Here is a 21,418-nt window from a genome sequence, read left to right as displayed (position 1 = left end):
GGTGAAATTCCCTCAGACTTCAAGAAGAATGTAATAATTCCAATCCCAAAGAAAGCAGGTGTTGACAGATGTGAAAATTACCGAACTATCAGTTTAATAAGTCACAGCTGCAAAATACTATCGCGAATTCTTTACAGACGAATGGAAAAACTAGTAGAAGCCGACCTTGGGGAAGATCAGTTTGGATTCCATAAAAATATTGGAACATGTGAGGCAATACTGACCCTACGACTTATCTTAGAAGCTAGGTTAAGGAAAGGCAAACCAGCGTTTCTAGAATTTGTAGACTTAGAGAAAGCTTTTGACAATGTTGACTGGAATACTCTCTTTCAAATTCTGAAGGTGGCAGGGGTAAAATACAGGGAGTGAAAGGCTATTTACAATTTGTACAGAAACCAGATGGCGGTTATAAGAGTCAAGGGACATGAAAGGGAAGCAGTGGTTGGGAAGGGAGTGAGACAGGGTTGTAGCCTCTCCCCGATGTTATTCAATCTGTATATTGAGCAAGCAGTGAAGGAAACAAAAGAGAAATTCGGAGTAGGAATTAAAATCCATGGAGAAGAAATAAAAACTTTGAGGTTCGCCTATGACATTGTAATTCTGTCGGAGACAGCAAAGGACTTGGAAGAGCAGTTGAACGGAATGGATAGTGTCTTGAAGGGAGCATATAAGATGAACATCAACAAAAGTAAAACAATGGTAATGGAGTGTAGTCAAATTAAGTCGGGTGATGCTGAGGGAATTAGATTAGGAAGTGAGACACTTAAAGTAGTAAAGGAGATTTGCTATTTGGGGAGCAAAATAACTGATGATGGTCGAAGTAGAGAAGATATAAAATGTAGACTGGCAATGGCAAGGAAAGCGTTTCTGAAGGAGAGAAATTTGTTAACATTGAGTATTGATTTAAGTGTCAGGAAGTTGTTTCTGAAAGAATTTGTATGGAGTGTAGCCGTGTATGGAAGTGAAACATGGACGATAAATAGTTTGGACAAGAAGAGAATAGAAGCTTTCGAAATGTGGTGCTACAAAAGAATGCTGAAGATTAGATGGGTAGATCACATAACTAATGAAGAGGTATTGAATAGGATTGGGGAGAAGAGAAGTTTGTGGTACAACTTGACTAGAAGAAAGGACTGGTTGGTAGGACATGTTCTGAGGCATCAAGGGATCACCAATTTAGTATTGGAGGGCAGCATGGAGGGTAAAAATCGTAGAGGGAGACCAAGAGATGAACACACCAAGCAGATTCAGAAGGATGCAGGTTGCAGTAAGTACTGAGAGATGAAGAAGCTTGCACAGGATAGAGTAGCATGGAGAGCTGCATCATACCAGTCTCAGGACTGAAGACCACAATAACAACAACTACAACAACAACAAACTTTAATTTCACACTTCAGTCAGACATTGTGAGCTATAAGGAATTTTCTTCTATCATTCATCTAACAATATCAAAAGCCTTTTTTGTTTAATATTCTTAGCATTGTTCATCAACAGTTGTTAACATCCAACTTCTCTTTTGTACGTGCACCTAAATTGTCTGCAGTTGGCTATTCACCTCTCAAACACACATTGAATATTGTATGATGTAAAATGATCTTAGAAAAATCATCCAGATGCCTACTTCTTCCTTATGATTGTGTCGCTTTCCTGGTGATTTATAAGATACCTACCCACTGGCTTTGATAAAAGCGTTCACTTCGCTAGAGATATGCTGCACGGTTGTCAGTACCATACCACTTGCTTTAGCTGTTCTTACCTGCTGTTTGCAACATTGGGATGAGAGCCATGTGGCAACGAGTCATCATCTTCAGCCTTTCTTTTGAAAAATTTAAACACTTGGAATGCTATAGGTCTTGCTTTTCTTTTTGTAGCACTGGCACTTTTCTGATCCGTCAGCCATAACAAGCAGTTTGCCAACAATATAACTGGCAAAACACATACATTGGAGAAGAAATCCCCACTAAATATTCAAAGTAAACTCGGCAACATGTGAAACAGACTGAAATGATCGAATGACGGTATTGAGTGGAGCAACAAGTAGTACACTGCTGTGCCACTGCACTTCGCCCCAGCACCTGCCTTCTTGGCTGTACACAACCATAATCATATGAGTCATTATTAATAATCATATGGGTCATTATTAACTTGCTCTCACCATGTGGATAAAGTAAAATCCACATTATTCTGTTTTGTTCATCTAATCTTCCAAGAAGTTATTTTTGTTTATGAAAATTTCTTGGTGGTGGGAAGTGTGTGATAGTTCAAAACATTTAACTACACTAGTCTCAATATGTTCTCATTTAGTATGTCAAGGATTCTGTTAACTGTTGTTTCATTACCTGAGTAAGTCTTTTTTTAATTATATTGTGTGATTTAGTAAAATTGAAAATCCATCTGTCAGTTGTGCAATTTATCTGACTACACTTCAACATTGTTCAGCTAAGTGAAAATTGAGACCAAAGCTCATTGTTAATAAATTACCAACACTTACGTTTAAGATGTTCATACCACTTGAAAGTTGTTTCGGTCCTTTCATTAATATCCATTTTCACTCAATATTTTAGTTTTAATAAGGACATCACATGTTTTCTCAAATATATTTAATTATTGCTGCACTAGTTTATAAACAGTATTGATGGGTGGTACTTTGTAGGCACATTACTTGAGTGAAAACCAGCTAATTCTTTTTTTAGGTTAAAATGAAGCCACACTATCATTTGAAGATGATGTTAAATTCTGAGAAACAATAAGAAATTATTTCTTCTCTATGTTTACAGTCATGATAGTTAATTGGATCCACAAGTTATTCATATCAATGAATGTATTATGTATCCTGGTGACTGAAATTATGCCCTGTGTTCATACTAGTTACCAGAATAGGAAACTATGTATAAATTGCTACTAATCATTGTGAAGCATTTTGCCAAATAATGTTGATATTCGATGACATAAGCAACAAAATCAGCTGATACCTTTGGTGCATTCAGTTCATTGTTTTCATATATTCATCCTTTGAAATAAGTAGTTTTATGAGAATGTCTGTTAAATATGTCTGACCGTAGGGACCATGTGCAATGAACCATTTCATCTGTCCCTGTGCGGCAGTCTCATTCTCTCACTACTTCTTTCTTTCATACTTCAGGTTTATTGGATGGTCTCCTCAATACTGATGTGGCTCTTGTTTAGGTTTTGCTACTCCTTTTTTTTACTGCCTAATTTTGCAACTATTTGATCCTTCTTTCTCCAACATGGTGTGCATCCCACTTACTGTGGGTTTCCAGTGTTTTTTTGACAATGAAAAGACATACAAAGGATCTGTTTGAGGATTATGATTGATCGCACTTTGAGCTTTATTTTAGATTTTCAGTGGGAAAAAAAATGGCACCTGTAATTGTAGTTTGATCAAGGGCCTGTGAGTTTGAAGTTCACATACTGCATGCAGTGTAGCACCTCAGGAGTTATCTGAAATCAAAAATGTATATCAGTCAATACTACAATAAATTTATGGGGACTTATACCTAAACACAATGAAATAACCTTAAATTTAATGATACAGTGCCAACTAGAACTTTGGGCTTGATTTTTGGGGGTTTTATTAACTATTTATGGATTTACAACAAAAAAAATTAATATTAACGGATTTCATATATTATAGGTATAAGCTCCCAAGAAAAGTGTTTACTTTTCAGGGGGCAAAGGCAGAAGTTAATAGGTTAAACTGTTTTTACTTGATGCTGCAGGCAGTTTTGACAAATTGTTTCTTGAGAAGAACATCTTTAAAGCTTAGGAAAAACTTGTATATGTTTTATTAGTTTGATTTGCAAGAAAAATTACTTATTGTTATATATTTTTGATGTCACTGAACACAAATCTCAAAGTTACATTTTCAAAATTCAAAATGGCTAATCCAATATGACGAACCAAAAGTTATGTTTTGACCAAAAAAATTGTTTTCATTACTTACGTTTATTCTGCAGTTTCAGGAACATATATGAACCCTTCCTCTAACTGGAATTGTTCCTCGAGAGAAATCCCTCCTTCTTGACTAGATAATCTAGTCTGGCTGAGCTGAATACACTGTGTTCATCAGCCTGCATACATTGTTTCTCAGCTTTTTTGGCGAATATGTTTGCGTGCATACTGCAGTATAAAACAATTTGTGAACGTGCATCATGGCACAACAAGTTTTATACCCGAGCCAGGTGTCTGTGGCTGAGTGAGTCCCACAGTGACTGTGACACTGACTTTGAACAGTGGGCTGTAGAAACTTTTGTAATGCACAGATTAAAAAACCCTTTTCGTCCCAACATTCTAGACACATATACCTTTCAAAAAATGCAGTTAAAATAATTGATTTTTTGACCATTTTGAATGAGAACCATATGCAGAATGGTTCACGTAATACATCTAGATTGCAGCATATCCATTTGTTGTAGTGAGAATTGTGGCAGCCCACTAACTATGCCGGGATTACATTGTCAGTGCCTGAGCTGAGAACTCACTAGGAATGCCCATAATGTATGGAGCACATGGATCCTTTGCAATAATTTCCACCCCAGGCAGCCATCACTGAGGGAAGAGCCCCTGGTCATAGTAGGTAGCACCAAGGTAGATGATTGGCTTTGAAATGGATCACACTTTTCCTTACTGGGGGCCACAAGACCATCAACAGTCTCACCTCAGCAAAAGGATGCTTTTAATACAGAGTAGACTTCTCAGATTATGCTGTGGGAGCAGAGTCAACCTGAGAGATGCAAGGAGATATACACCATACAGTATGTGTTTTGTTTGTTGGACAGTGTTTTTTGGCTATGAAATTATTCTCCATAGAACACAGGTTAAAGACAGAATTGAGGAAGAAGCATCAATGATGAAATGAGAAACAGTTCATCTCCACAATAAAGACTTTGTTTCATTTTTTTACTTAATGTAATTATTTCTGTGTGACATTAAAAAAAAGGTGATACTGTTCTACATACTACTCTCTGCATGTCTTCATTTTTATGTCTTTTGTATCTTCTGCATAAATAATGTCTGTTTAAGTCACACATCATTTTATCGACCTTTGTGACATTAAGTTGTCACCTGGCAATGGCCTAAGAAGCTGAAAGCTGGTTTGTGACAAATTAAATAAAATTTTGCAGAACATAGGAAGTTTTTCCTATTTAATTATGTTGGTTTTGTTAGCATTTAATCTCTCATCAGCAGGTAAATCCTTAGACCTCACATGGGATCAACACTTTTCAGTAATGTTAATGGTATAATATGTATTTTTGACTCCTCTCTTATACCCAGGTTATTTTACAACCATGTACTGAACATCTGATGTACATTCAGTTCTTGTTCATCACTTATGTTTCAGTCTGTCATATACCAATACATGCTCGTTCTTGACATCACTATTCCTGTGTAGATATTTAAGGTGCCAAGGTAACAAATCACTGAATAGTGGACACACACACACACACACACAGGCACGCGCGCGCCCCTCACCAGCTATGTTGTCATTCTGATAACATGGTACATATTAGAGACAGAAAAGAGGGAGAGGGAGACTGCAAAGAGTAGGTAGTGAGTGAAGGGTGAATGAAGTTAGGTCTTGGGAGAGGGGTGGAAGGTGGGTGTGGGGCAGGTGCTAATGGATATTGAGGTCAGGAGAATTATGGGACCAAAATATACATCACAAGAGTAACTCCTATCTACATGATTCAGATAATCTAGTGTTGTGAAGGATCCAGATGGCTTGTGGTGTGAAACACTCGGTGAAATCAAGCATGTTGTGCTTAATAGTGTGTTGAACACAATTTGATGATGACTGCTCATTCAGTTGGACAGCCGGTTGGTGGTCGTGCATGCATAATATGATCTGCAGCAATTACAGCAGAGCTGATATATGATACGACTATTTTCACATGTGACCTTGCCACTGTTAGAATAGGATAAGCCAGTGATATGACTGGAATGGGATGTTCTGGAAGGGTGTCTTGGCAAGTCTTGTTGCTAGATCTCCCACAGGTGTACGATGCCGTGTGGCAAGGTATCGGGAGTAGGTGTGGTGTAAGGATGATGCCAGTCTGTGAAGCCCTTCATAAAATGTTCAGCATACTGGTCATGCTATTGCTCAACGCTGCAGATGTGCCACATTTAAGTAGGCCGACTATACAGGAGTGAGTTTTTAGCATGGAAAGTGCAGCAGCTAACGAAGTGAAAGTACTCTTGATTGTTGAGATGGAACTATGAGGGAGCTGAAGGTCAAGGAGTAGGAAGGTGACATGCTGAGCTGAGGAGAACCGGGTGAAGAACATGGTAAAGATGATGTTGAGGCTGCGGAGGAATGAGGATAATTTTCTTGGCCATTGGTGCAGACCATCAAGGAACATGAAACAGAAAAGGAAGTTTGGATATTTCCTCTTTATACTATTTTCACCTACTTCATATTTCATTTATAGAAGCCTTCATTAACAATTGGCAATGTATATCAAAAGAACAAATAAAGTTCAATATCAACAATAAATGATGACATCATTTAAGGCCTCTTAAAATATTGCACAATCCATTGTCATTTTCAGTAACTTCCTTCTGCTACACAGACATCGTGCTGAAGACACTCCTTTTACACTCATTAATCACACACAGTATACTGCCATTCCGTACTGCTGGGAAAACACTGAAAATTATGAATTGACCAGTATAAAACTTCTAAAGTTAATTGCTTCTGAAATCTAAGACAACTGGGCTATCATATTTATAAAGTTGATTCCATGGGTTTGTACATATACGGCTAAGAACAATAATCCAGTTTTTAGAGAAATGAGGGCAGAAAATATTTCTAACCTAATTGAAGGAATTCTGGTGGCATTAATCAAAATTGAATTAAGTAAACATATGTGTGTGTGTGTGTGTGTGTGTGTGTGTGTGTGAGAGAGAGAGAGAGAGAGAGAGAGAGAGAGAGAGAGAGAGAGAGAGACTAAACTGCAACAGATTTGTTAACTGGGATTTGATTAAATTTCAAACACTTTCTTTATTTTTGCAACAGTGAGATGTACAAGATAACAATGTAACCAAACACACTTTTCATTGTTGTCACTCAAAGAAGTAGAATTATGAAACACATTTAAATACAACCATGTCTTACATCTGTTAGCTGGAAATGTGATGCACCTCACTGATGAACCTGTGGGACTGCATTCTACCAGATGGCCATTGGTACCGGTGCATCTTCATACCCTTCTATAATGATCATCTGTCATCGTACCAATCCTGCACTTGTCTATGAAGAGAAACTGACTCCATTGATCCATCTGCCATGCCAGGTGTTCTTACATCCACTTCCTTCATTCACAGCTGTGCTGGGTGGTTTGTACTGTTGTTCATAATAGATGGTGAATGTTAGAATAGCATTGCTGGATGTAAGCCAATTACTAATGTCTATGTTCATACTTCACCAACAACAGTATCATGAAAAGAGAAGGATACACAATACTATTATTATTAATCTCCTTCCCTCAATCCATTTCATTTGAGGAGGATGCTGCAAAAGAAGATTGATTTCCACTATAATTCTTTCGTGCATTCTCATTTTACCACAGCAGATTCTTTGTCTTATGTGCACTTGAGATAGTTAATGATCATCTTTATAACTGCCAGGGTTATTTCATCTACCATCATTTATCAGTGTATGAAGAAGAGAAGGTGCAGCAGTGCTACACTATTTGGAAATGCAGTTGTTGATATTATTAAAAAAAAAAAGAGAACATTCACACTAGTGCAAATGTAGGATTTTTCCTAAACTTGTTACCGATTATATTTTCAGAAACAGGGAGCTAAGTGCATTTGGTGTAATTGAACATTGCACATTGTGCTTGTTAACATATGGTAATATGTATCCAGTGAATTGTGTCAAAAGGGTAGTTTTCTTGGGAAAACTATAAAATTGCAAGGAGAGAGAATAGCTAGCTGGTATTTACTTTCAGGAGATGAAATTCCAGTATTGCAGATAGACAAATAGAAGTGTGAAAAACTATCATAGCTTTCAGAGCAATTATTTCCTTCCTCAGGGAGAAAAGGAGGTGGGTTGGGGACAGTTATAAAGCAGGGGCAGGTCACTGAGAATCCAGGATGAGAGGGACTCATTTGTTGTGAGGATAAGGGGAGACAAAGATGAAGGGAGATGTATCAGAGAAAGTTGAAAATCATAGATAGTACAATGTTACATGCTTATCAGTGTTTTATCTTTTACCTCCAACTATTTCTAATATCTCCCCCTTCATCTTTGTCTTCCCGTATCTTCACAACAAGGGTGTCGCTCTCATCCTGGAGTCTCAGTGACCTACTCTCCTTTCTACCTCCCAGAAGAAGGAACTAATATGAAACCTCCTGGCAGATTAAGATTGCGTTCCACGAAAGTGGGCAAGTGCTCTACTGACAGAACTATCCAAGCACATCTCATAACCCGCTCTTGCAGCTTTACTTCTGCCAGTACTGAGAGTGGGTTGTGAGTCATACTCACACTGATCAGTCAGTCGAGCACATCCCTGTGAAAGGCAAAGGTCCCAGGTTCGAGTTCCAATCCGGCACCCAGTTTCAATCTGCTGGGAAGTTTCAAATTGGTGCACACTTTGCAGCAGAGTGAAAATTCATTCTGGAAAGAACTAATAATTTTGAAACTTAGGATATTTTCTTGCACTTTTATACATGTCTGTAGATAGTAATAGAACTACACTTCGTGAAGATAAGTACTAGTCATCCGTTCTGTCTCCTTTTAGTTTTATGGCTCTGCAAGTTATGAAACAAGCAACTGAAGACCAAGCAGATCATAAACAGATAAGTATTCGTATACACAGTCTGTGGACAGGGAGGTGGGAAATGTGACATATTGGGTTTTTTGGGTGACCTGGCACAGAGAGATGGTAGAATCTGCAATATCATTTAAAGTAAGGACACATACTTTTGTTCATTATACTTTCAACATTACATGCTCAACCTGGCAGAGCGCAGTATTACATTACTGATATTGTCACATAAAGTGATTGCACAGCCTACTTTTTTATTACTTCTAGAATAGTAGCCCTTTATTTCTACAAGATGACATTTTTTTGTAAAATACTGGGCATGGGGTTGTGTTGTGGGTTCATTCTGCTTCCTTTCCACACACCTTTAATAAGTAATCCACTGGGGAGCTAACCTTTAATCAAGTTATGGTTCTGAGGAATGCTTGCCTATGCTCTGAACTACGTATTGAGCACTGGAAGACTTTATGCACATAAGTGTGCATACACATGTGTGCGCACTTTTTATGTATAATTTTCCTAAAACCCAACATAAGGTAATTGTCCAATCTTTAATACTGCATGACAAATGTCTTGAGGAGAAGAAAACACCTTGTGAGTTTTTAAATAATAAATAACAGGTAGACTATTTGACACACGGAGGAAATTGTTATGTATCTTGTAATGCTTTTTATTGTTACAGATTAGTCTCAAGCATTAATTTCAATGTATTACATTAAGGATTGCCTTCTTTTTTGCATACTACATATATTACTCTTATTATTAGTGGAAATGGCTGTCAACAACTCTCAACCCGTATTATGAAGGCAACCCTCTCTCATGCATGATCAATGATGATAGGTTCATTCTTCATACATTAGAAAACTGGACATTTGGCGCTGATTTTACTGGTAATCTTATGGATACATCAAACTTCAAGCACATATTAGAAGAAAGTCAGAAAATGGGAGATGTCTTACTGGTAAGTGTGTAAATTTTGTCCGATTAATTGTACCGAAGAACATTCTTATATGCTACATGTAATTGTTATGTAGATGTACCACTTTTTATTAATGTTGTCAGTGCTGCACTTAGGAATAATAGCACAACTGAAACAATATGTTCTTCTGTAAAGTGTTCTCCTATTAACTGTATTATGTTCATTTATACAGCGTAGTTCATGGCAGCTCACACTTAGAAAGTGTGGGTAACAGTTGCTGGACACAGTTAATCAGTAGAATGACAAGATACACACAACTTTTGTGCTTCAGGATAAGATAATATAAAACTTATGAAATGCTGAAGAACTGGGGCTTTATATTTGCAATTTATTACTTCTGTTCTGTAGTTCATTCTCCTGTAACAAAATATGAGAATTATTCGAATGATAAAGGTGTGAGATACACAGTATTCCTGAAGCATCACATTCACAATTTAAGTTGATGATTGTGTACATATATGTGTGTGTAGAGGATTTTTTTCGGTTCTTTTCTATATAATCACCACAAATACCCATAATCATTTGAGTCTACTTAAGAGGTGTTTTTTTATTTGTACTCAATGGAAATATTATGCCTTCTCTTTCAAGCTGTCATCAGCTGTTGCATGCTGTTGTCATTATCTGCTGTGTTTTTCTTCTACTTTTGAGACAAGAGTACGTCATTTGGTGCAATATCTGGGTTGTATAGCAGATGCAACATAACTTTTACTCAAAGGACCAGAACAATCCCTGTGTCATGGCCTGGAGACAAACGTTCAATGCAATGTGGTCCCTTTTAATGTAATAAAATGCTTACCTTGATGCTTCTGTATGAAACTGATGTTCTGAAACTTTTCTTTAATGGTGAATGTGTGCGATATGCCATTTATTACTGGTTTTGCAAGGGATGTGGCGATCTGTATTTCATGAACTGTCCAAATTCTGCAAATAGATAATAGCACCTTTGCATGATGGTGGCACGTAATTTTCTTTTCAGCAAACCTAGTTTCAAATTGTAAAAATCTTTCCGTTTTTAAGTTACTACAAATATTCATGCCGTGTTCTGTGGAGTCTGGAATGGGGTTGTAATCTGTTCGAAGGACACTGCTATTTGTCTTTGTTTCTGGCATTCTACACATATTGAAAGCAGTTTCATGTAAATAATCAGAATTGTTAAATCAAAAGGGAACATCACTTTCAAAAACTATAGTGAGGTGGCTTCAGAAAGTAAGCCACATGTGTTGTCCCACGCTAATACCATTGTGCAACAAGAGCGGTGCATTGTCAGAGGAGAGTACATGTTCTCGATGCCCTGCAGACACAGTTCTGCTGTGGACAGTTGACAGGTGCATCCCAGCATGGAAGTGAAATGCAACTGGAAATGTAATCCAAAGTCGAAGTATGGAGCATAGCATGATTCTTTTGGGCAAAACATCTAAATTGAACACAGATTCACTGAGAAGTTCTGGCAATATATTGCCCAAATTCAGTGTCACATCCAGCCATTCTGAAGTGGTACAATAATTAGACTGAGGCTGTACAGAAATGGGTTATAATCAATGAGGAGGGGGCCATCGTCATTGACTACAGATGACATTGTCTAGGTAATTGAGGAACTGACTCACAGAAACTGCATGTCTTCTGACAATGAGGACATTCACACAGTGGTTATCGAGTGGCTTCCTGACCAAGCAGCGTATTTTTATCTTTGAGAAATTGAATGATTGGTAGTACATTCTGACCATTGTTTCTATAAACTTTGCGACTATGTTGAAATAAGTTTCATGTGTTTAGGTTACTTTGAAGTGTAGTATAGCATTCGATGAAAGTTACTGGGTTGCCATAACAATGTGTAACTTACTTTTTTCATTTCCCTCATTATTATTAGACAGAATGTCTGACCAATACTTACCTTCAGGTGATAAAATTCTATAGATGATAGGGCAGAGTGAAAACTAAAGATGGATTAAGAGAAACAGAAATGAAGTGAATGATACAATTAAAAACTATGAGGAAAATGAGTTGGTGAAGACCAGATACTAAAGTGAGATAAATAGTTAGTCAATGATGACTAACACTTAGACCTGGTATATACATATTCAGAAGCATTTAAATCTGTGAGGAAAATAATTACAAGGAGCAGTAAGAAGACTGATAAAACATTGAGATAGTGTGGTAAAGCAATTGTAAATCGTGTGTGTTCTGTCTTCAAAACAATATTTATTGTATTTAGTAATGCTAATTTGGGAAATTGCAAGATCTTTATTGTGGCATGTTAATTACAGCAGTAATCATTATCACTGCCATCATTATCATCATATTTAACAGTTACTATTGTTGCTATTGCCACACATTTTGACAATGCTTATTGAAATGGCTGAGGACAATTTGACAGAAAGAGTGTGGAATTGTGGGTAGAATCATGAGAAGATTTTTGTCACTGACAGAATATTCTTTGTGTATTAAATAGTGTCATGAAAAGATGTTGTATGGTGAACAACAATGAAAATAAAACAAGAGTAAATGGAGTGTATCAATTTAAACCAGGTGATGTTGAAGAATCGAATTAGGAAGTGAGGCACTAAAATTAGTAGGCAAGATATGCTATTTGATTAGCAAAATAACTGACAGTGGTAGAAGTAAAGAAGATATGGAATTCAGAATGATAATAGAACAAAAAAAGACAAATATGTTAACACACAACATAAATTTACATGCTAGGAAGTGTTTTTGGATGGTATTTGTCTGGTGTGTATTAGTGTACGGGTGTGAAATGGGGGTGGGGGCTGGGGGGGGGGGGGGAGTAAACTGGATTAAAAGAGCAAAGAAAGCTTTTGAAATATGGTGCAAAAAAAATGAATTCTGAACTCTCAGATTTTCTTGGCATGGTTGATTACGATAGACTTATGGACGTTCCACCAAGTTATTGTTATTTCCATTTTAAGCACAATTGTGCATAAAATGGGTACAAGAGCTCCACAGAATTCAACCGGAAGTATGCTATTAGAGAATTCTGAGTTTAGGTGGGTAGATCAGATAATTAATAAGGAGGCACTAAATTGAAGTGGGGAAAATTAATTCTGTCCCTTCAATGTGACTGAAAGAAGGGATTGGTTGACAGAACACATCTTGAGGCCTCAAGAAACAGTTAATTTGGTAATGGAGGAAAGTGTGGGTGATAAATTTTTTGGGACACCGAGGCTTGATTGGTAGCTTCAAATGGATGTAGGATGTAATAGTTATGCATGTACAAAATAGACTAGTGTGGAGAGTTGCATCAAAACATGAATAGTGGCAGAATAGATGGGTGGACAATTAATGGAAACTGATTAATAATTTCTGCTTGAATAATTAAAGGAAAAAATTAACTAAAAGGAATAATTGAAAGAAATTGGAAAGTACACATATCCTGGGTGAACTTTAACTGGTACCAATATCAACAGATCTTCAATGTAAATACATTTAATATCAATATTCATTGTTTAAGTTACGTACTTATTCACATTAATTCCATTGTGCGTAGTCCTGATTATTACAATGCCAATGTAGGATTGCTCCTCCACAGCTTGCACAAATTCCTCTGCACTGGATGCAGGATTCTCGGTGCAGGGAAAATGGTGAACAGGCAGGTGTGTTCGATGTGGATATATGAATAAAACTTTACCCTCCTAATAACTTTTTCTAACATTTCCAATGAACACTTGAAATTCACATTTTTAAACAATGCTGGTATGATGGATCTTGTCATACGTACGCCCGCTACCACTTATGGTATTAAACATGTGAGGATACAGAAATTAATCAATTAAAGAGTTTATCTCTGCTACAGAACAACTTATTACTTTACCTTTGGCTTGGTGTGTATATAGCTTACATGTATAAAAAGAAAAGAATGAAGAAAGAAAAAAAATAATATGATCCATTATAATGGCACCCAGACTACAGGGTTTAGTAAATTTCATGGAAAGGCATTTATATGCTCAGTTATGCCTCTTTATTAGACTTAACTGTGATCTGAAGAGCAAAGTAGGTTGTTCTTTATAAACTCAACTCAGATCCAATGATACCAATCGCATCAAATACTTATTCAGTGTTTAAAAGTGCAGCTCAATGTTTACTTGTTATATTCATTGTATAAAGGATAACCATTTTATATGCTGGGGTATACAGAGTTGTATCATCAATATAATATGTTATGCAAAATGGTGTTCACATAAGTAACAAATGTGCATAAAAATTTCAATGTAAACCAAGTGTTTAACTCTTTCATGTGTAGTCAACCCTCACAGTAGTTAGGTTTCAACCCCTTGATTATTTAGTAGTGCTCACCCTTAGTGCAGCATTGTGATATGTGACATACTGCAACTGGTTTCTTCTTCACATACTTTCACACAACCACATTCGTACGTATCATAAACATATAACTATATTTATCTTATGTTTATATGGTACCTAACACACTACAAGCATTTATCTTTCTTCACTTTAGGACATGTTTATGCATCATTCCCTGGAAGCAAAAGACTTAATACTAACTTAAAACTAAACCTTCATAGAAAATGTAGAGTGGCTCAATGGCTACTAATATTATTTTCATATATTTAACCACATATTCATTCACTTCAGAGTGCAGTTGTGCTCTCACAAAACTTATTTAATGTCACGTGTGTGTCTCTACTTAGCTTATAGTTCTGAAAGATAAAGTGTATTATAGGTGTGGTGTGACCACTTACTCTCTTGTTTACCTGCAGCAAGACTTTTCTCATCCATTAAGTATAATTAGTGCATGCAATTTCAGTACTTAAATTGGTAAATATATAGATATAATTTATATTGTAACACAGTGTAAGTAAATATCTCGTAGTTTAGCATTCCTTGCCTGTGTATATAATCCCTTAGCTTATCTTTATATGTGTGTATTGTACGATGGCACTGGGCACCACGCACTGTTAAAATTTGCTTAAAATGATGAATATATTTATATAGTTGGTATTGTTGCTGTTCGCCAATTTTTGATAAAAAAGTTTAGATTGAATAGTTAGCTCGAGCCCCCATGTGATATGGCACGAAAATACATATATTTCTTACATTCTACACTCAGCTTAATTGAGTGGCCCCAGAGATGTGGCTGGTCTCAGTATTTGGCTACATTTTTCGTCATAGGATGCCAGCTCACACGTGTTGTAAACTTAGTTTTCAAGCTGAAATAAAGTATAAAAAAAAAAGACGATGAAGGCAGGTATTGCGGTGAAATTTAAAATATTAAGTCACTCACGTTGGTTTACAATTTGAAGTAGTTTATTTATATGTTTCCATGAATAGTCTTCAGTATATTGATTAAACACTTAAAATGCAGTCTGAGGGGCTGTTACGTAAGCACGGCCGTTAATAACTGATGCTACAACATTTACCTATAAAATTCATATGTCACGATCATGATGCTCGACAGTCTGTTCACAGTTCACAAACTACACTGTTGTCTGCTGTCCTAAACCACTGTATTGCACTGAACTTGACCATTTTCGAACGTCGCTACATACACACCTGTCTCCGATCATAGATACCAACCCAATACTACTCACAGATGGGTAGCACGTCCGGCTCTTAGCATCGCTCCAACTCCACTGCCTAAAGATGGCCACCCTATACACCCTCGAAACAATTGCGTCACTCAAAACGATGTGTGACAAAAAAATTATGAATATTCTAAAACTAAACACAAAAACACATATGATACATTGAAAAATATGGAAATTTTCTGAGCAATAACAATGTAAAGTCCATTTTTTTTTTTTTTTATTTTTTTTTTAAATCTACCACCATTTTTTCACTAATAACGTTCTTGTGGTGTTGTTTTGCTTTTCCCGGTTTTTTGAAACTAAACACAAATAAACAAATAAAAATACATACATAATTACTCACGTACGTCTTTAAACTTTAGTACGCTGCTGCTAGTTTCGCCTCTTTAAATTTATTTATTACCAAAAACACAGTTTCTCTCAGTCAGATCCCATATTCTGACCTCTCATTCAAAAATGGTACATATCACGCTAAATCGGCTATGATTGCTCGATGCAGCTCTACTAGGCGCATCTGTACATATTTTGTTCATGTTAATCACCCTAAGCATTGCTGAGGTTATAGCTCTTGAACTTTCATAAATTTACAATTTTTACGACAACAATAACTTTTGAACTATTATATATTTTTGTGGCACATCTAGATAATTTAGCTGCACATATTTTTCTGTCCATGAGTGCCAAATCTCACTTCCGTATCACTCTTAGTTCTGTTTATATCAATTTTTCTCTGGCGTATAAATCCCTACAAGTGCAAACACGGCCATATGCTCCCCTGCCAAGATTCTGCTCAGGTTTTTCCAAGGCCGCATAATCGCTAGTCGCTCGCCACAGCCCTGTAGCAACCGCCAGCCACATGATCTGTGGTGGAAAGCTGCCACTCTAATCTCCCCCCACAGCTTGTATGCTCACAATTATGTAGATAGTCATCGTTGTTCACAGACCCTCCCTTAATCTTCTATGTCCCTGTTTATGCAGTAGAGTTTACAAATGCTAGTGCAGGCTGTAACTCATTGGGTTTGTGCCTGTCTGGTGTGCACACGCCTGCAGTTTGTTGACTAGATTGCTCCCTAATGTGCATGTGCTGCGCCGCTTTGGTACCACTTAGCTCATGGTGAGTTACGTATTGCATTGCATGCTACTGTGCATTTCACAATTTCATATATTTGTTTACAACGGGGCTGCATGCAAGGTGGAGCATTGTATTTAGAGTATCATGATCTCTAGACACATAAAAGTAAAATTCTACCTTGTTGCAACAACTCATCGTTTACAAGTTTGACATAGAAGAAAAAAATACAAACAAAAATTTTCCTTATCAACTAACAACATAAATTCTGGAATGTGAGTTTCCAGCATCCTAAATCTAATATTATTATGCTTATATACAACTTAGAGGGTATACAGCCCTTCTTCAATATATAAACGTTCTGAACTCTTTGTGTGGGTAAAGGCCTTTGTCTTTACCCATATTTGTGTGTACTAATCTGTATGCTCCTGTATAGGGGATTTTAGTAATTATCTATGTACCATTGTATAGCATTTGCCACTTACAGTTCAGTTTTCCAATTTTTGTGGATTTGGGATGTTTTCTAAGTAATACCTTTTATCCTACATTAAAAAAAATGTGTTGTACGTTTCATCTTTCTGCCATAAATTCCTTTCCTACATTCAGCCCAGGTTTTAAGGTTGATCGCCGTTCTCAACACAGGCTCTCTAACTTCAATGTTGACATCCAGAAAGTGATTAGCAAAAACATGATGCCTGTAATTAAAGTTCACTGTGCCCACTCTGATGGAGAAATAAAGTTATTGATCATTGAAGTTCATTACGCTGAGGATTTAGGATGATGTGTGGAATTCATAGAAAATGCAGTTTACTATAACAGTTTTCACTATATTCTGAAAACGATAAAGCGCAAAGTTCTAGACAAATGTTTAGCCAAGCAATGCTACTATCAGCTATTGTACTATCAGAGCTCTTCAGAGTCTATTGCGTGGATCCTATTATCCCTAGGTAATGAAACTGATCAATAACTGTTATCGATGTAAATGTTCAAAATGAATGCTCGCCAAAATTTGATGTTAATACTCATCAAATGCCACACCAGTAATGGTAGAAGGTCTGTCCTGCGGCAACACGTGAAAATACGACATACGCAAACTGAGAATAAATCACTGAAGTCGTTCCGCAATTAACACTTTACCACAATGTGAACTCATTGTACTGCACATAATCAGTCAACTCATTGTTACATGCATACCAAGTTACATAATATGGTATCGAAGGCTGTTCCTTGCAACTACACAGACGCGATGTGGATTCTGACATGGAGTGTGCACTGATACGAATCTAGAAGAGAACTGGGGCCTGACTCTAGCTCGCAGCGCTCTTATTTATATAGCCGCAGTGGGGACCACTGAAGGCGCAGCTGACAACATTTGCCTTCCTGGCTAACCACTGGGGCTATCAGAACACCACTTTAAGTTACTAAATAATTAATTGCTTCATTTTCTGAAGGCCAATGAAGCTCTCAATTTAATTGTGCTGTCAGCACACAGGTAAGTATCTGTAATAAAATTCTGATGTGGCTAGGTTAAATACTTTTGCCGAGAGAGTTATTTTAGTTGCACTGCATGTAATAGAAGAGCTCTGAACTTGCCCTGTGGAGAGACGCTACAGCTATAGTTTTATAGCCACCTTTTGGAAACTACTCACATCTTTGTTGTTATAGTGTGTCTCCATTCTACCTAAATCTAAACATCCTAGCTTTATCTAATCACTTCTTAATCTACCTTGCTTCCGTACTTTTAGGATACAAAAACAGAAAATCATGAATTTCAACCAAAATATTACTTTGTGAGATCCAGCATGCTGTTTTCATTAAATTACAATGAAAAAGGAATCCGAATATAAATTTTGAAGTTTTAGCTCCTTCCTGTTGCGCCGATGAATTTTACGTAAAACGTCCAACTTTCGAAAGCTGTTAAAGTTACTAAACTGAAACTTAACGCATTATTATTTTAGCATCACTTCTGACATGCTATTAACTTTTCAGATCATTTACTTTACTTTTAAGGTATTGCACAACATTCGTGATGTCATAGATAGTTAGAGCGGACTAGGCTGGCACACAATGGAAAGCATATGAATTCTGTATGGCGTGAGTAGGCTGCTTCCCTACTGTACTTTATCATGCAGTGATAATTCCTGTATTGGTATCTTGGTCAGAGGTTTCTCCCACTCATCTGCTTGTTTGCAATTGAATATCAGCTCATTTGATATAAATCAAGTTGATGTATTTGGAAGGTTGTTAACAACTTGTAAGAAGGGAGTGACATATTCAATCCACTTGGTATGTTTATGAGTTATAAATGTCCTCAAAAACCTGTTGAATTCCTTAAAAACCCTTTCTATGGGAGATGCTTCAGGATGAAATTTGGACACTAAAATGTGTTTGATTTGGTTGGAATCTACAAACTGTCTCCATTTACATCCAACAAAATTTGAGGCATTATCTGTTAACATGACTTCTGGTTTTCCTACTCTTGCAAAAAATCTTATTTGATTCGTCTTATAATTGATCTGGCTGTAATGTTCTGTACCACATACAGTCTTACGTATTTGGTGAAAATATCATAGAGATCTACTATACATTTTACTCCCCCCCTTACTGTGGGGATAGGGTCCAGCCACATCTAACAATACCTTTTTAGACTTTTTTTTTTTAGCCACAGTGGGATGTAGTTCTATCTGCTTGGAGATGTTAGAATGTTTTGCTTTCCGGCAAACAATACACTTTTGTACCACCTGTAGTATTCTTCATATAAGGTTGGGGAAATGACAATATTTACCTATTTCGTCAGTGCATTTTGCAGAGTCATAATGGCCCCAAGTATTGTGTGTGTATAAGAAGAAATCATCTACGTATTCCTCTGGCAAACACAAATGCCATTGTTCTTGTTCAGGACGGTTCCTACGGAACAGAACAAATTTGTGGATAGTGGAAAACCTTTTTAACTTTTCATCACCATTTTGTGTAAGTTTCACTTTTACCTTACTCCAGCTTTTGTATTCCTGCTGTAATTGCTCCATGTGTTTACACATGTGGGCATAGTATGGTCAGGGTGATTTGTCTTCCATCAACATAGCTCTTATTTCACCTTCCTGCTCTAAAAGATTGTTGAATCCCTCTAAGCCTTGTGGTACTCGAGAAAGAGCATCAGCTATTATGTTTTGGTTTCATTTTATGTGTGCTATTTCAAAATTGAATTCGTGACGATACATACATCGCCTGGCTATCCGTCAGTGTAGCAGTGTACAAATTAACAATAATGATAGGCTTGATGGTCACTGTATACTTTTGTATGTTTACCCCAAAGGAAAGCACTGAATTAGAGTCAAACCCTCTAACTCTATAACTGAATATGTACGTTCAGCTTTGGATAAGGTGCAGCTGGCGAACCTAATTAATTTAGGGATGAGATTTCCCTCTTCTTCTACCATTTGAAAAAGGCATGCACCCAGACTTTGAGAAGACGCATCAGTGCATAAACAAAAATCCTTCTTCGTGTCTGGTTGGAATAAAATATTAGTGTTTAAGAAAGTCCTCTTGATGATCTTGAAACTGACATTGCTCATCCCATAACCAAGTTCTGTTTTTCCATAGAAGAATGAGTGAAGTATTGAAGTTCATAATTTGGTTATTTATGAATTTCCTGAAAAATGAGACTAGGCCTTAGCAAGCCTTTAATTGCCTCTTGTTTTGACGAACAGGGCAGTTCCTAATGACATCAAGTTTTTTAGGATCTGGCAGTATGCCTTCCGAAGAGATTATGTGTCCTAAAAATTTTATCTTTTCTTGTCCGAAATTAGATTTCTTGAGATTTGCTGTTATTCCATATTTGGAAAAGTGTCTCAATACTTGTCCAATTAATTTTAAGTATTTGACCCAAGTGGATGTAGCGACTTAAAGGTTGTCCACTTATACTGTTACCTTACTCAAAAGTTCGTACCTTAGCACTTTGTCCAGTGCAGAGATAAATACACCTACACTTACGTTCACTCCAAATGGTAATACTTGAAATTTGAAGCTCCTGCTCCCACATTCGAAGTAGTTTTATTTGCCAATATGAAGCTGGAGATCAATTATAGTAAGAAAATTAGCATCATGGACTTTCATAAGCTGTTCCTTTAAATTGTCTTGACGTGTTCAAGCTGGTACAATAATCTTATTAATGTTATGTGCGTCGAGGACCAAGCACACCTTGCCATCTGGCTTACTCACAGCCAAAATAGGACTACAATAAGGGAAGAATGATGATTGTATTACACCCCATTCAAGCATCCTGTTATTCTCTTTTCTACCGCTTCCCTGTTTGTCCATGGTATAGGGTATGAAGTAGTACAAAAAGTGTCATGAGGACATACTTCCAATTTGTACACAAAATCCTTAATAATACCTGGTCTTTTTTCAAATACATGTATATAAGCAAGTATCAGTTCTTTAAGTTCTGCTTGCTGTTCTTGAGACAAGCACTTTGATTCACTTACGTTTGTGTTTATTGTGTCGACATTTACCCCTTCTGCCGCTGACTGTTCATTATTGTATGTGTTGACAAACATAACAATTGAACCTCAAAATCGTGAGTAACTTCAGTTTTATGTCTATTAGTACTTCGTCTGATTAGGTCTATTACAAATAATTTGTTGTTTACAGTGAAATGACATTGACCTTTTCCTATATCAGTTTGTACTTGCTATGTCCTAAATGTATCCGGACCTATTAAACAATCAACTTTTAATTTCTCTACTATCAAAAAATTGCATCATACACAAAATTGTCCTAATTGTATGGGAATTAAGGCTTGCATTTGGACTCCTTTCCATTGCTGCCCAGTAACAGTTTGTACCTCGCAGTTTTGTACTGGCAGTGTGGGTATATGCCCATGTTTCTTCAGTTCTTGAAAGAGTCCCTGTGACATCAAATTAGTCGTAGCACTTGTGTCAAGCACAGTGGATACATCAAGGTCAAATATTTAGGCACTAGTAGTTGCTTGTACCTTGCTCTCTGTCAAATTTTTCTGTGTACC

General features: G+C 36.8%; 1 protein-coding gene across 7 annotated transcripts in view; it reads left to right on the top strand.

The window, feature by feature from the left end:
• The window catches only part of LOC124615425 (cap-specific mRNA (nucleoside-2'-O-)-methyltransferase 2), a 310,465-nt gene that overhangs the window by 108,159 nt on the left and 180,888 nt on the right, over positions 1–21,418 (top strand). For all 7 annotated transcript variants that reach the window (XM_047143304.1, XM_047143300.1, XM_047143301.1 and 4 more), the window contains one exon: positions 9,556–9,750. In XM_047143304.1, coding sequence (XP_046999260.1) covers positions 9,556–9,750 — 195 coding nt within the window. The remainder of the gene's footprint in view (positions 1–9,555; positions 9,751–21,418) is intronic.

The sequence above is a fragment of the Schistocerca americana genome, chromosome 5 (assembly GCF_021461395.2).
Source record: "Schistocerca americana isolate TAMUIC-IGC-003095 chromosome 5, iqSchAmer2.1, whole genome shotgun sequence".
Lineage (NCBI taxonomy): Eukaryota > Metazoa > Arthropoda > Insecta > Orthoptera > Acrididae > Schistocerca > Schistocerca americana.
Note: the sequence above shows the minus strand (reverse complement) of the source record. Positions and strands in the feature narration are given on the sequence as shown.